The following is a 16,776-nucleotide window of genomic DNA, read 5'->3' as shown; positions in this document are numbered from 1 at the left end:
TGGGCAATCCTACTTCCGTAGTGATACTGCCTCGGAAACCCAAGGAGGGGTCGCTATGAGTCGGGTTTGACTCGACGGCACATAACAACAACAACAACATGTTCCATACCACATGAAATCCAACTCTGGGTTTCCTATAAAACTGTTATTGCTACAGTCATTTCACAGAGGATAGTAAGTGATACAGTAAGCAGAGTCCAAAATGAGGTTTTAGGATTTGTGTTTGTTTGTTTTGTGTAAGAATTTAACACTGACTTTTCATGTTTCTTTGCCATCCCCTATGAAAGTCACAAGTGTTCTTCTCTTGGATTATGAAATGATAAAGCCTATAGTGCTTCCCTTTTTATCCTGTCAAGATCCAAACTAAATGCATCACAGCAATGTTAATTCTTACTGCGGTGTACTTCCTCCTCTTTCTTTGGCCCTACTTAATTTTCTTGGTTAATGTTGTTATATATGCCCTTTATGGAAAGATGGGAGCTCTAGTAGCATAGTGACTAAGGCACCTGACTGCTAACCAGAAGGCTGGCGGTTCAAATCCACCAGTCACTCCTCAGAAGGAAGATGGGGCAATCTACTTCCGCAGTAATACTGCCTCGGAAACTCAAGGAGGGGTTGCTATGAGTCGGGTCCAACTTGACGGCATATAACTTCACCACCACAACATGGAAAGATACTGTAGGAGATGAGGTATGAATTCAATCAATGAAAGAATAAAATTAATACTTAAGTAACTATTACATGCCAGCCATTTTTCACATTAAATTAATTAATTCTATTTAATCTTTATAGCATTGAGGTATATATCATTATTTTCCACTTCACAATTGATGAAGCTGAAGTCCAGGGAAGTTTTATTTGTTCGTTTGTTTGTTTTAAAAAAAAAAAAAAAAACTTATTAAGGGCCAGACATCAAGTAAAATATAGCGAAATTTAGTCCAGGCATATTTGACTCCAAAATTCCTTTTTACCATCTCAAAATGCTACATAAATCTCTATGATATATTGCCACTCCTTCTTTTGAATACTCAAATGCTTGAAAAATAGGATTACCGCTAAGAATTTATTTCCTTCTAATATTCATCTTTGTAATTCAGTGGTTCTCAACATTTCTATCCTTCCACTTATACCTTATTATTCCCACAAAATCAAAACTGTTAATACCTCTTTTTTGACATCAGAGCAGATTATAAGATACGACATAGAGAATTTATAGGATAAACCCATGAGAGGAGCAGGAGTAGGCCTAGTCTTACATTAACCAGGTTTATTGGCTGCTTCCCTCAGGAGACAGTTATTTATGAGGTCTTGGTTTCCATATGAATTATTCTTGATTTTTTTTTAAACAAATTAAGAGATCTAAAATTCCATCTTGAAAGATACTACATCTGCAAGTTCAGTGAAATAGTCATGTGTTGAGGAACTTAAAACAAAAGGAATAGCTTTAATCTTTCTTGGAGGTACAGTATGTTTACTCTACGCCATCTAAAATGATAAAATGGTTCCATTCAGGATTAGGAAATTATTTCTAGTACTCTCTTCCCCACTTATAGAATTTGGTAGAGATGGAAGAGAATTCATAGTGTTGTATGATTGACTATTATTTTATTTCAGCATATTGTAATTATTTACTCATCCGGATTATCACAAGTGTAGACAAACTAATCAATATCACCAACACTCAGCAGTAGTTTTGAAATAGCATTAAATCAAACCACAAATGATGACTGAAAATCTCAAAAGACTTAGGTTTTTTATTACTAATCATACCAGAAAATCAAACCCACCATCATCAAGGCGATTTCAACTCACAACACCGCTGTGCTACCAGGGTTCCTCGTTATTAATCATATATCACCCTAAACTAGGTGAATAATAATTACTGCTGTAATAAATTAAAAGGGGTATATTTTTATGATAAATTGTCTCTAAGAAATACTCTCATTTGAAAGTGAATTTCAACAAACACTTTTTACTTTTATAGGTGACATTTAAGAATGATAAAACTATCAAAGCCAGGTTCTTTTGATTGTAAAGGTCAAAACATTTCTCCTTTCTTTGAAAACCTGCTATGCTATTAAAGTCCTTCACATAAACTGCTCACATCCCTGTCAAGTGCTGCATAATGGAAAATCACTTTTTTCATTTTTAAGCCTTACCTTCAGGTAGGATCCATAGTATTTGGTTACATATGGACTGTCACACTGACTCAGCACTGTGATTTCTTGTTGAATGTCCTCTATCTCATCTTCAGCTTCTTCCAGATCAATGATTTTTATAGCAACCACTTTCTGAGTCCGATTGTCAATGCCTTTGAATACTTCACCAAAAGAGCCTTTTCCAATTTTCTCTAGTTTTGTAAAAAGCTCTTCTGGATCCGCTTTTAGGTTCTGTAGGAGAGAAGGGAAAGAGAGGGAATTTTAGTAACTCATAACACTGTGACTTCTTTTATTTATAAGGTTACAAACTCTGGTCTTTTAAGGACTGATTTGTTTTCCTTATTTAAGAATCAGACGTAGATGAAATGGGAAAATTCTTAAAAGCACACAACCTACCCCAACTGACTCAAGAGGAAATAGAAAGTCTCAACAGATCTATAACACGAGATTGAATCAGTGATCAAAAACCTCCCTACAGAAAAGTCCTTAATCAGATGGCTTTACAGAGGAATTCTATCAAACATTTAGAGAAAAATTGACACCAATACTGTTTAAACTGTTCCAAAAGATAGAGAAGGAAAGAATACTCCCTAATTCATACTATTATGCAAATATAATCATGCATACCCAAATCAGACAAAAATACCACAAAAAAGAAAATGATAGGCTAATACCTCTTATGAATATAGGTACAAAAATTCTCAATACTAGTGAATAGAATCCAACAGTGTATTAGAAAAGTCATACACCATGACAGAATGGATTTATTCTAGGAATGCTTCAACATTAGAAAATTAATCAATGTAATATACTACATGAATAAAACAAAGGAAAAGAGCTACATGTGGATGTAAAAATAAGCATTTGATAAAATCCAATACCCTTTCTTAATGAAAACCCTAAAGAAGACTGAATAGAAGAGAAATTCCTCAATATTATTCAGGGCATGTATGAAAAGTTAACACAGCCAAGTTAACACAGCCAATATTATACTTAATGGAGAAAGATTGAGAGCTTTCCCTCTTGAAATCAGAAACAAGACAAGGGTATCCACTATTTACCACTTCTATTCAATATTGTAATTAGAAGTCCTAACCAAAGGAATAAGACAAGAGAAAGAAGTAAAAGTTATTGAGATTGGAAAAAAGCAAGCAAAATTATTTCTATTTGCAACTATGATTCCGTACATTGAAAATCCCACAGAGTCCACAAGAAAATGTCTAGAGCTAATAGAGAAATGTGTTGGATTGGGTTCTCTAGAGAAACACAAAAACCAGCAAAGTGTATATATATATTTATAGAGAGAGAAAGAGAGAGAGAGAGAAATTTATCTTAGATAAATGGTTTCACAAGCGTGTAGAAGCCGACAAGTTCAAGCTGAAAAGTTCGTCTCTGGAGGGGGATGGGGCCCGGAGCCGTCTGGCTTTCGCACGCACGGCAGAGGAGTTCAAGTCACAAAGTTCGTCTCTGGAGGGGGATGAGGCCCGGAGCTGCCTGGTTCCCGTAAGCACAACAGAGCCGAGAGAATCAAGCTGACACGCAGCGCGCTGGTCGCTGTTCCCAACAGAGAATGAATCCGAAAACCTCCAGGGTGAGCAGCGAGCTGCTCGCTCCAGGAAGTATATAGTCCGGAATGCCGTTCTTCCAGTTTGTCCCTGGGATAGCATTGCAGGTAGGCCACACCCCTGGGGAAACTCCCCCTGGGCAGACCGGCCGCTCAGAACTCAGTCATGTGATCCATCATGGGAACCACCACTCACAACTGGAGTCCAGCCAAGTTGACACATCTTCAACTATCACAAGAAATTTAGCAAAGTTGCAGGGTACAAAGTCATACAAAAACCACTTGGGTATAAACTAGCAATAAGGAGCTCTGGTGGTGTAGTGCCTAAGGCATTTGAAGTACTAACCAGAAAGCTGGCAATTCAAAACCACCAGCCACTCTGTGGAAAGAAGATGAGGTAATCTACTTCTGTAAAGATTCACCACCTTAAAAACCCAATGTAGGCCGCTATGAGTCAGAATTAACTCAATGGCAGTTGAGTTTGGGGTTCTTGTTTTGTTTTGTTTTTGAGATTATACATCAGCAATGGGAAAGTAAATAAACAGTTCTATTTATAAAAGCATCTAAGAGAATACATACCTAAGAATAAATCTAGCCAGAGCCATGAAGAACTTATACAATGAAAACTATGTAACACTGTCAAAAGAGATTAAAGATAACCTAAATGAATGGGAAGATGTTCCATGTTCATGCACTGGAATTCTTAATATTGTTAAGATATCAATACTACCCAAAGGGTTCTACAGATTCAACACAATCCCAATCAAAATTCCAAAAGACTTCTTGACAGAAATAGAAAACTCAATCCTCAACTTTATATGGAAAGGCAAGAGGCCTCAAATAGCTAAAACAATACTGAAAGAGAACAAAGTAGGAGGACTCATACTTGCTGATCTGAAACATACTTTACAGCTATAGTAATCAAAACAGCCTGGACATATACCAATGGAATAGAATTGAGAATCCATAAGCAAAACCACACACCTATGGTCAACTGATTTTTGACAAGGATGCCAAGTCCATTTGATGGAGAAATAAGGATTTCTTTGATAAATGGTGCTTGGAAAAGTACATTTCCACATAGAAAAAATGAAACAGGATCCCTGCTTCACACCACTCACGAAAACAAACTGAAGGTGGGTTAGAAGCCTAAAGGTACAAAGTACAACCATAAAATTCTTAGAAGAACAACAAGAGCAACTGTCAGACCTAGCTTTCAACAATGAATTATCTAATATAATAACAAAAGCAAACAGCAAAAGACAAAATAAATAAATGAGATCTCTTAAGAATTAAAAAATTTTGTTCATCAAAAGACTTCCCAAAAAGTGAAAAGACAAGCTACAAACTAGGAGACTATCTTCAGAAAGCATATATCCAACAAGCGTCTAACAACCAAAATATATAAAAAATTTCAACAGCTTAACAATAAAAAGAAAAACACTTTAATCACAAAATGGACAAAAGACTTGAGTGGACTCTTCACCCAAAAGGATATTCAAACGGTCACCAAACACATGAAAAGATGCTCAGTGTCATTAGCCATCAAACAGCTGTAAATCAAAACCATGAGATAGCATTAAACCCACACTAGGATGGCTAAGATGTTTTTAAAAAACAGAAAATAACAAATGTGGGTAAGGATGTGGAGAAACTGGAACCCTTATCCAATGTTGGTAGGAATACAAAATGGTACAGCCACTGTGGAAAAGAGATGGTGCATCCGCACAAAACTAAAAATAGAACTGTCACATGACTCAGTAATTCCACTCTTAGGTATATTCAAAATGATTCAAAGCAGAGACTCCCAAAGAGACTTGTACACCAATGTTCACTGCAGCACTATTCACAATACCCAAAAGGTAGAAACAACCTAAATGCCCATCAACACATGAATGGATAAACACAATGTGATGCATACATATATAATGCAATACTACACTAAACCAGTAGGAGAAATGAAGTCTTGATATATGCTATAGTATAAATGGAGCTCAAAGACATTATGCTGAGCAGAATAAGCCAGTCACAAAAGAACAAATATTGTATGACTTTATATAAAAAGACAAGAAAAGGTAAATGTCTAGAAACCAAAGTTTATTAGTGGTTACCAGGGGAGGAAGGCAGGGGAAAAAGAGATGTTAACAGTGATGGAAAAATCACACTGATTAAGGGTAGGACTACACAGTTGATTACTGTAACTGCTGTCAATAAGTTGTGTATGTGTAAAAAGTTGAATTGGCAAAGGTGTGACAGATACATTTACAACAAAGACAAAAAAAAAAAAAAAAGAGTAGCTACCAAGGCTACTTACGTACATGGAACTAAACACTTCATGGTATTTGGTTCTTTGGTTAGGATCATGGCTTCATGGGACATCCCAGATGTTTAGTGCTTCTATTCTACTTACTAGTTCACTGCACAGTGGGTGGGGTCTTAAAAGCTTATAGCCATTTAAGGCACAACAATTATTCTTTGTTCACCTGGAGCAACAGAGAAAGTCAGGAACAGCAGGAAGATATGGAATGTGTGGTTAACTGCCTCCGTGAACAACTGCCTCCTTGGCCATGAGACCAAAAGAACTAGCTGGTGCCCAACTACTACTACAAACATTTTGATCAAAGATTTCATAGAAGAATCCTGATCAAAAAAAGGACGAGAAATGTAAAATAGAATTTCAAATTCTCATGGACTCTTAAACGTTCTATAGGAACTCTGGTGGTGTAGTGGGGTAAGGCACTTGACTGCTAACCAGAAGATCAGTGGTTCAAACCTACCAGCTTCTCCATGGAAGGAAGACTGAGAGATCTACTCCCGTAAAGATTTACAGCCTCAGAAACCTAATGGGGGTCGCTTTGAGTCAGAAACAACTCAATGGCAGTGAGTTTGGTTTTGGTTCTAGACTTTCTGAAGGGTGGATGAATCCCTGAAACTACTGCCCTGAGATAATCTTTTAACCAAAAGTACCCCCGAAGTCATCTTAAAATCAAACAACAGTTTAGCTTAACCAGTAAAAAAAAGTCTGCCTTAAGCATTAAGCTCTTTTAAGAACTATCTGTATGGGATCAAATTGACAACAGCAGTTTCAAAGATTAGAAAGGAACCTTAGGGGGCAGTGAGTTTATGTTAATGAGGTAGAACAACTCAGAAAAGGAGGGTGAGAATGGCTGCACAACTCAAAGAATATAATCACTGTCACTAAACAGTACATATACAAATTGTTGAATTGATACTTTCTGTGTATATTCTCAACAAAAACAAAATAAATTAATAAAACTTAGAAAGAAAGGAAAAAACGCAAACAATACCTTGCTGAGAAGCACTAGCCTGGGCCAATGGGACCCACAGCATAAAAAGGAGTTATCAACCATACAGAATACATATTCCCTCAGAAACATCTCCCATGAGGAAGAGGATCCCAAGCTAACACTCAAAGGTTTATTATTCTTTCAAGGTAACTGAAATAGAACAAGGAACAAGAAGGGGGGAGAAAAAAGACGACTGGAAAAGGAAGTAAAGACAAGAAGGAGAAGGAAGAATAAATAAAAGGAACAGTAAAGTGAGATACCCACAGATCAGTGAACATAAGAGAATCATCTACATAATATTAGGTAATTTCAGCAGCCTTTTTTCAACAACAACGAGTTAAATTAGCTTTATGAGCTAACCAGGTGCTAACTACTAAGTTGCTTTCCCAGATAAAACACACTGGCTTTCAAGTAACTCATTTGTAAAGAACTTGTCAGAAACAGCACATTTCTAATTTGGAGGTCTTGCTGTGCTGTAGTCTATATACACCATGAAAACAATGTACCACAGTCATGCAAGAGTCACAGTGAGGTAGAGACTTCACATTGAACAAAACTCAACAACCAAGTTAATAAAAATGAACAAGCCATGTGTACTGGACATGCTAATACACACACACACACACACACACACACCCCATACATACTATGAGAAATATGCTCTGCGGTTTCTAAGGAAAAAAAAGACACAATAGAGACCATGCCATTTAGAGTTCTGCCCACAATGGAAGGGGCCTGACCTCAACGCATGCCAAGAGTTACAAGTTTTAACCATAATTCCCCTAGTTATAAAGCAAAACATACATCACTGTGCTGAAAATGAAACTATCTATTCACCTTCCTTTCCACTTGAAGTAACTGCATGAAACCTATCAACTGGGTTATCAGTATAGAGATACATTTAATTTTATTTTCTGAGCAATTGCTAAACTGTTTTCAATCATGGAATATGGTTTCCAATGTCCTTCATACACGAAATGTACTCAGGAAGCCTGAATATGCATTCCTGACTTGAAACACCATCCATGGTTCCTCGATTTACCAAGACTGCAATGACCAGTAGCAGTCAGAAGTCCTGGGTAATTTCTATTAAGTGAGGATTGTTTGTGAAGCCAGAGGAAACCCCTAAAATATCCTTATTTGTATGACTAGAAATTAAAATTATTATTCTCAAACTTACAAAGTACTCCAAATTGAGCACCCTTCCAAGTAATTTTCAGCAACAATCTCATAGACTCCTAGAGAATCCTTGGTGGTTACACTCAACCTGCACATACCTGCCTTGAATGTGCACTGTCACCCTTATCTCTAATACAAGTTTCTAGGATTAAAGATTTTATGGGGTGGGTAGAGAGAAGGAACATTCATTTTCTTATTTAAAGTACAAAGAAATACTGAGTGGTTAATATCCATCTTCAACAGCTGTAATCTTTCTCTTACCTCCTTCCTTCCAGGATGAGGTATGGTGACCCCTTTCTTCTTCAAGGCCAATCCTAAAAGCTGGGCTTTTGAATCCATCTCTCTCTCCTCCAAGATTAAACTTCACCAATAATCCCTCTTCTCTGTTCCCTCTTCAACTCATCCCTCTCTACTGGCTCTTTGCCCTTGTGCACACTCAAGTTTCTCTAATTAAAAAAAAAAAAAAAAAGAGAGAGAGAGACAAAAGTCCTTGACTCTGGTCATTCCTTTACTCTCCTTCCTCTGCAGTTCTTTTAACGTGAAGGCTCCCTGAAAGTCAAAAGGACATGCCAAGTCTTCACCCACCATCCCGCTCACTCGTAACTCAGCCCCTACAACCTGGCTCTGCCCTCACCACAGTCCTGAATCGACTTTTGCTATGGTTACTTTTGCTATGATGCAATTTCTGCATCTCCTCTGTGGTGCACTTGATACTCAGTAGCCACACCCTCCTCTGAACTTTCCAGTCCCTGGCAGCTGCAATCCTGCTCTCCACTCTTTTTCCAATTTCCCTAGTTCCTTCCAAGGGAAATCTTCACTCGTAGACTCTACCTCTGCCAGACCCTTATACACAGACCCTCAAGATTCCACACTTGACCTCCTGTTTTTCTACTCTTTTTTCCCGGGACTGTCAAATACAGGCCCAGGTTTCGTTATCATGTTTCCCACACCGCCCTGGTGAGAATCACCTGAGAAACTTAAAAAAGAGAGACCCCAACATACTCTATACAGACACACCGGGGGGAGGGGCCCTACATAAATTACTGTTTCAAATACCCAAGTGATTCTCATGAATAGCCAACTTTGAGAAAAAATTGTCTAAAATGATCATGTACATGGTAACTCTCAAATTGCTATATCCAGCATGCCTTTTCACTGATCCAACCTGAGACTTCAGATACGTGAATGAGGCCATCTTAGACCAATGGGCCTCAATGAAGCCACTGACTGATTGCAGTCACATAAGAAAGCTCAGAAAACACCAGCAGAACCACCTAGTCCATCCACAGAATTGTGAGAAATAATTAAACGTTGTTTTAACCAAGTTTTGGTTGGTTTGTTATAAGCAATAGACAACTGATACAGAAATTGATACCTAGAAGTAGGGTATTGCCCTTAAAATAGATCTAAAATATGAGGCACTAGCTTTGGGACTAGATGCTAGCCAAAGTCTAAAAAACCATCAAGAAGCCATTAGTGAAGGCTGGAGAATGGCAGTTAAACTGTTAATAGAAGCTGAAAAGATGGTAAATAAATGACTGTTAGAGACTGGTAAAAGAGTGATCCATGTTATGGAGTAGCAGAGCAATTAGGAAAATGTCACCAACAGGAAAAGGAAGGGGGAAAGAAAAGCAACTATGGAGAGGGCTTATAGAGATTTCTGGACAGAAGGTTTTGGTAAGTATTAAGATAGAGAGAAATTTAAAGCCAGAACTGTTTGGTTTACAAGAAGAATTTAGAGAAAATATGGACAGGGCTACTAAAAAAAAAGACATGGCCTCAGGGTAAAGATCAAATCAATGGTATGGTTTTAACACACTTCTTTAAGATCTCAGGAAAATTTAAGGCAATGACTAGTTGACCCTTTCAGCTAAACGATGGGTTTCTAACAAACTTAAGGATATTATCTTAACAGTGCCCCGATATGCTTCTCAAAACAGAAAAATATTTATGTAAAAAATATTGTGGATAAGGTGTTTATCCAATGAGTGGACTATAAACTGACACACAGGAAACCCTCAAAGTTTTAACACCAAATGTGATTAAACTGTCTCAGTTAAAAATCAAAAGATCTTCTAGGTCCTCAACTTTGTAAAAGCAAGAAGCAGGCTGAGGAAGCTACTCAGTAGCATAATTGAAATTGTGCAATACCTAAGGTTAGACCTTAAGAGTAAAAGGAAGGACCCCTCAGAGGGCAGAGCCAAGAGACCAGAGAGTATAACTAAACGTCACAGAAAATAATAAACTAGGTTGCTGTTGCTAGATGCTGTGGTATACCACTCTCAGAAACCAATAATGGAACCCCAATTAAGAAATAATCTCTGTGCCCCATGGAAGGGACCCAAACAGCTGGTACCAGTTGGACTTCCAAATTACTATGTACCACTTAGTGATATATGCCTCTAATTCCTCTGGTTTTAAATAGAAGTAATCTATTGCAGTTTTCCTGTTCCTGTCTTGCAGCTGTTTGTCAGATGCATAGGGGACAGAGGATGTCTTTTTTGTTACAGTTCCCTAAATCAAGAGAAGCCATACCCCCAGAAGCTGCCACCTACCAGCTCCTTTCACATACAGACCTGATGCAGATCAGAAATTCTAGACTTTGAGTCTAATGCTATGTCAGGATGAAAGGAGGAGACAGAAGAAAGATAAGTATATGTTGCATGTGGGGAAAACATCAATCCTTAGAACCAGAAGGCAAATTGGAGTTGATGGCTATAATAATGGCCCCAAATAAATAATCCCTACCACCTCGTCATACTCCTATGCAAGCAGCTCCACCTGTTCCTTGAATAAAAAAGCACAGTCTCTTTTCCCACTCCTTGAATCTGGGCTAGGCTTGTGATTTCCTGTGATGTTTGCTATTTCCAAAGTTAAGCCTTAAAAGGCCCTGCAGCTTTCCTTTTTGACTTCCTGGAATGCTTCCATCAACATGTAAAGGAGGCCGGTCCAGCCTCATGTAGAAGCTACATGAAGGAGAACTAAGGGACTAAGTTAAACACTAGCCAACTGCTAGACATGAAGAGAGATACTCAGCCATCCTAATTGTCCCTGGTGAGCACAGGCTCTAGTCAGTCTCCAGCTGCTACAGCCACGAGTGGCCTAAGGGAGAGGTGCAGAAGAACAATGTACTTAACTCAAAGAATCATGAGAAATACTAGATCACTACTGTTTTAGGCCAATAAGTTCTGGGATGACTTGTCACACAACAATAGAGAATTGAATTCAAAAAGACCACCACAGTTGAAAAACGTCCATTCCTGGAGGGAAAAAAGGCAGATGTTCTATACTCTGGGGGGAAAAAGTGTTTCATTTTAATAAATTGCTTGTTTTTCCTTTTGCCAAGTCTAAGACAGCTTAGAAAACAGCTCTCTTACTAGTTCTTTTACTCTCTTCCCAAAAGACCTTTCCCAGGAGTCTGCCACCTATGAATTTAGTAGTAGCTGCTTTGCTTCACACCTGCTCTCAAGCATTGTGTGTTATTAAGAACTCTTCGCCACACTGTTAGCATCTGTAAAACTGGCTACAAAAGGTCCTTGGCAAGGAGGGAGACATCTGCTAAGACAGGGACAGCAGGGCACTAAACCAAACAGGGTTCAGTTATCACCAGCATTCCTTTCCCAATGGCAATTCCCACATAACATCATTACCACACAGTGTTGCCCCATGGCCATAAGAAAAGCAATGGCAAAGATGACTGATTTCAAAAAGGGACCTCAAGATTCTACTGTCAGAATTTGTTCTCTGAGGAAAGCCAGTCTCCTTGGTAGAAAATGTGCCTTTTGTGCCAATTATCCTGAGAATTTTCTTTTTTTAGAAAGATTTATGCTGAACTAGTAAGCACAGGTCAGATGAAATTAGACAGGCCTACCGGCCTTCATCCCATGTATCTAACTTGCCTGAAAGGAAGGAGAGCCTGGCTGGCTTAGTCCCCCGTTCTCAGGCAAAACCTAGTACACCAATAGTTTATTTAGTCTTCCCAGAAGCAGGGAAAAGTCAGGACCCTCATCCCTTCCAACTTTTCCTTCTGAAAACTCACCTCTCCTAGAACGAAAGACTGGGATGGGAGGAAAATGGGAATGATGTAGTTAGGTGGTATATACACAGTATTTGTATTGCAGGGGAAAATATACCTAAATCATATTAAGCTTTAACGCCAGCATATAAAATTGTTATACATAGACTGACAAACAACGGGCAAAACATACTTCCACAGAAATGAGACTGGAGAAAACAAGACAAGAAAGTGTTAAGGAGGGGAAAGGGGGAGGGGGCTGTCTCATGTTGAAAATACTGGGCAATCTACTTTGGTTTATACTGACAATACTATTCTTTCCTTGTCATTTCTGCTGGGTCCCCTAACAACATTAAGCTTTCTAATTTACCATCTGTTATGGACTGAATTGAATCCCCCAAAAATGTGTGCTTTAAATCCTAACCCCTGTATCTGTGGATAAGAAGCCCTTATGGCCCAAAGGTATTCAGCTGCTAATCAAAAAGTGGGCGATTCGAACACACCTAGCAGCTCCATGGGAGAAAAGTCCTGTTCCTGGAAAGACTACAGCCTAGCAAACAATATTGTTGTTGTTGTTATGTGCCATCAAGTCGGCCCCAACTCACAGCGACCCCTCCTTGGGTTGCCAAGGCAGTATTACTACAGAAGTAGATTGCCCCATCTTCCTTCCCAGGAGTGACTGGTGGGTTTGAACTGCCAGCTTTCTCGTTAGCAGTCAAGTGCCTTAGGCACTATGCTACCAGAGCTTCTAACAAACAATATAGGGCAATTCTAATCTGTCCTATAGGGTCTCTGTGAGTCTGAATCAACTTGATGGTACACACCACAACCATGGACCTGTGGATGGAATTGCATTTGGTGTTAGTGTTTTCTTTATTATGTTAATGAGGCCTTATCAGTCAATGTAAGATATGTATTAAGCCAATCACTCTGGGGATATAAAAAGACAATCAGACTCAAAAGCAAGCCCAGAGTGGGGAAGACAGGTGCCATGCCACATGAAGATCACCAAGAAACCTAGGAACGGAAACTAAAAAGAGATAAGGACAAAAGTGACAGAAAGAAAAAGCCTTTCCCTAGAGCTGGTGCCCTGAATTCAGACTTGTAGCCTCATAAACTCTGAGAAAATAAAGCCAACTACTTGCAGTAGGGCACTAATATATCATCCTTAACATCTCGAACCAAAATCTGGCCTCTCTCTCCCACTTCACCCACAAAGTCCAGATACGGAGAAGATGGGATAGTGATGGCAGATTACACTCCTGCTAGGAAGGGAGGTCAAGAAAACATGAACGGCACAGAGAGGGTGTGGCAGAAAAAGAGAGAAGCTGGATACTACCTCATGCCACTAGTGAGGAGACTCTTGCTTAAATAAACAAAGGTTATCCCAAGACTTTTCCTCTGGTAAACCCAGAGTTAGCCTAGGATAGATTACTGTCTTTCACGGGTTTATTGATTTTCTTTCCATTGTTGTTGTTGTTAGCAGCCGTCAAGTCGTTTCCGACTCATAGCGACCCCGTGCACAGCAGAACAAAACACCGCCCGATCCTGCGCCAGCTCCATGATCCTTGTTACACTTGAGCGCATTGTTGCAGCTAACGTGTCAATCCATCTCGTCGAAGGCCTTCCCCTCTTTCATCAACCCTCCATCTTACCAAGCATGACATCTTTCTCCAGGGAGTGGCCTCCTCTGACAACATGACCAAAGTAGGTGAGACAAAGTGGCCATCATCGCTTCCAAGGAGCATCTCGGCCACACTTCCTCCAGGGCAGATCTGTTAGTTCTTTTGGCCGTCCATGGTACCTTCAGCATTCTTCGCCAGCACCACAACTCAAAAGCATCAACTCTTCCTCGGTCTTCCTTATTCATTGTCCAGCTCTCACATACATACGAGGTGATTGGAAATATCATGGCCTGTGTCAGGTGCACCTTAGTCCTCAAGGAGATATCCTTGCTTCTTAGCACTTGAAAGAGTTCCTTTGCAGCCGACCTGCCCAGTGCTACACGTCGTGTAATGTCCTGACTGCTGCTTCCATTGGCGTCAATTGTAGAACCAAGCAATGTGAATTCTTTGACAACCTCAATCTCTTCTCCATTTATCATGATGCGGCTTATTGGTCCAGTTGTGAGGATTTTTGTCTTCTTTATATTAAGATGTAATCCATACTGCAGACTGTGTTCCTCAACCTTCATCAGTAAGGGCCTCAAGTCATCCTCACTTTCAGCAAAGTTGTATCATCAGTGTACCGCAGGTTGTTAATGATTCTTCCTCCAATCCTGATGCCACGTTTTACTTCATGTAGTCCAGCTTCTCGGATTATTTGCTCAGCACATAGATTGAATAAGTATGGGAAAAGGATACAACCCTGACACACTCCCTTCCTGATTTTAAACCATGCAGTGTCCCCTTATTCCATTCGAACGACAACCACCCGGTCAAGGAGTACAATCAAGTGTTCGGGAATTCCCATTCTTCTCAATGTTATCCATCATTTGTCATGATCCACACAATCAAATGCCTTTGCATAGTCAAGAAAGCACAAGTAAACATCTTTCTGGTATTCTTTGCCTTGAGCCAAGATCCATCTGACATCAGCTATGATATCCCTTGTTCCACGTCCTCTTCTGAATCCGGCTTGAACCTCTGGAAGTTCTCTATCAATATACTGCTGCAACCATTTTTGAATTATTTTCAGTAAGATCTTGCTTGTGTGCAATATTAATGATACTGTTCGATAATTTCCACATTCTGTGGAATCACCTTTCTTTGTAATGGGTACAAATATGGATCTCTTCCAGTCAGATGGCCAGGTAGCAGTCTTCCAAATCTCTTGGCATAACCGAGTGAGTGCCTCCAGTGCAGCATCTGTTTGTTGAAATATCTAAATGGGTATTCCATCAATTCCTGGAGCCTTGTTCTTTGCCAACTCCTTCACTGCAGCTTCAACTTCCTCCTTCAATACCACTGGTTTTGGATCATATGCTACCTCCTGAAATGGATGAAGATCACCTCCTGAAATGGATGAAGATCGACCAGTTCTTTTTGGTACAGTGACTCTGTGTACTCTTTCCATCTTCTTTTCGTGTTCCCTGCATCATTCAATACATTGCCCTTAGAATCTTTCAACATTACAACTTGAGGCTTAAATTTTTTCCTCATTTCTTTCATCTTGAGAAATGCCGAGCATGTTCTTCCCTTTTGGTTTTCTAACTCCAGGTCTTTGCACATTTCATTATAGTAACTGGGTTTGTCTTCTCAAGCTGCTCTTTGAAATCTTCAGTTCAATTTGTTTATCTTGTCATTTCTTCCATTTGCTTTAGCTACTCTCTGCTCAAGGGCAAGTTTCAGAGTCTCCTCTGTCATCCATTTTGGTCTTCTTTTGTTGTCTTTTTAGTGACCTCTTGCTTTCTTCATGGATGATGCTCTTGATGTCATTCCACAATTCTTCTGGTTTTCTGTCACTGGTGCTCAATGCATCAAATCTACTCTTTAGATGGTGTCTAAATTCAGGAGGGATATTGTCAAGATCATATTTTGGCTCTCTTGGAATTGTTTTAATTGTCTTTAACTTCAAGTTGAACTTGCATATGAGCAGTTGATGGTCTGTTCCACCATCAGCTCCTGGCCTGGTTTTGGCTTAAGATATTGAGCTTCTCCATCACCTCTTGCCACAGATGTAGTCAATCTGATTCCTATGTGTTCCATCTTGTGAAGTCCACATGTACAGTCACTGTCTGTGTTGTTGAAAAAAGGTGTTTGCAATGAACAAGTCATTCGTCTTGCAAAATTCTACCAAACGGTCTCCAGAGTTATTTCTGTCACCAAGGCCAAATTTTCCAATTACCAGTGATTATTCTTTGTTTCCAACTTCTGCATTCCAGTCACCAGTGATAATTAACACATCCTGATTGCATGATCGGTCAATTTCAGACTGCAAGAGTTGATAAAAATCTTCAATTTCCTCATCTTTGGCTTTGGTGGTCAGTGCATAAATTTGAGTAATAGTCATATTAACGGGTCTTCCTTGTAGGCGTATGGTTATTATCCTATCACTGACAGCACTGTACTTTAGGACAGATCCTGAAACATCCTTTGTGATGATGAATGCCACACCATTCCTCTTTAAATTGTCATTCCCGGCATAGCAGATCATATGGTTGTCTGTTTCAAAATGGCCAAAACCAGTTCATTTCAGCTCACTAATGCCTAGGATAGCAATCTTTATGCATTCCATTTCATTTTTCACAAATTCCAATTTTCCTAGATTCATACTCCGTACATTCCATGTTCCGATTATGAATGCATGTTTGCTGCTGTTTCTCCTCAATTTGAGTGGTGCCACATCTGCAAATGGAGGTCTCAAAAGCTTTACCTTATCCATGAGTAAGGCTGATTTTACTCTGATAATGCAGCTCTTGCCCAGTCCTACTTTGAGAGCTTTCTAAGGTAAATGACTCATCTTCTTCCTCTATATTGGACAGTGTTTCTGGACTATTCATAAAGTTGTGCAGTAATGTATCAGACAGTGTTTCTCTGCTATTCATGAGGT

General features: G+C 39.3%; 1 protein-coding gene across 1 annotated transcript in view; it reads right to left on the bottom strand.

Moving 5' to 3' along the window:
* Positions 1-8,549, bottom strand: part of STK24 (serine/threonine kinase 24) — a 104,329-nt gene extending 95,780 nt beyond the window's left edge. The window contains exons 1-2 of the mRNA XM_007948160.2: positions 8,472-8,549; positions 2,160-2,390 (exon numbers count right to left, since the gene is read on the bottom strand). Of these exons, the coding sequence (XP_007946351.1) occupies positions 2,160-2,390; positions 8,472-8,549 (309 nt within the window). The remainder of the gene's footprint in view (positions 1-2,159; positions 2,391-8,471) is intronic.
* Between the last annotated feature and the right edge of the window lie 8,227 nt (positions 8,550-16,776).

Source organism: Orycteropus afer, unplaced genomic scaffold (genome assembly GCF_000298275.1).
Source record: "Orycteropus afer afer isolate SDZICR_OR568_19922 unplaced genomic scaffold, OryAfe1.0 scaffold00206, whole genome shotgun sequence".
NCBI classification, from domain to species: domain Eukaryota; kingdom Metazoa; phylum Chordata; class Mammalia; order Tubulidentata; family Orycteropodidae; genus Orycteropus; species Orycteropus afer.
Note: the sequence above shows the minus strand (reverse complement) of the source record. Positions and strands in the feature narration are given on the sequence as shown.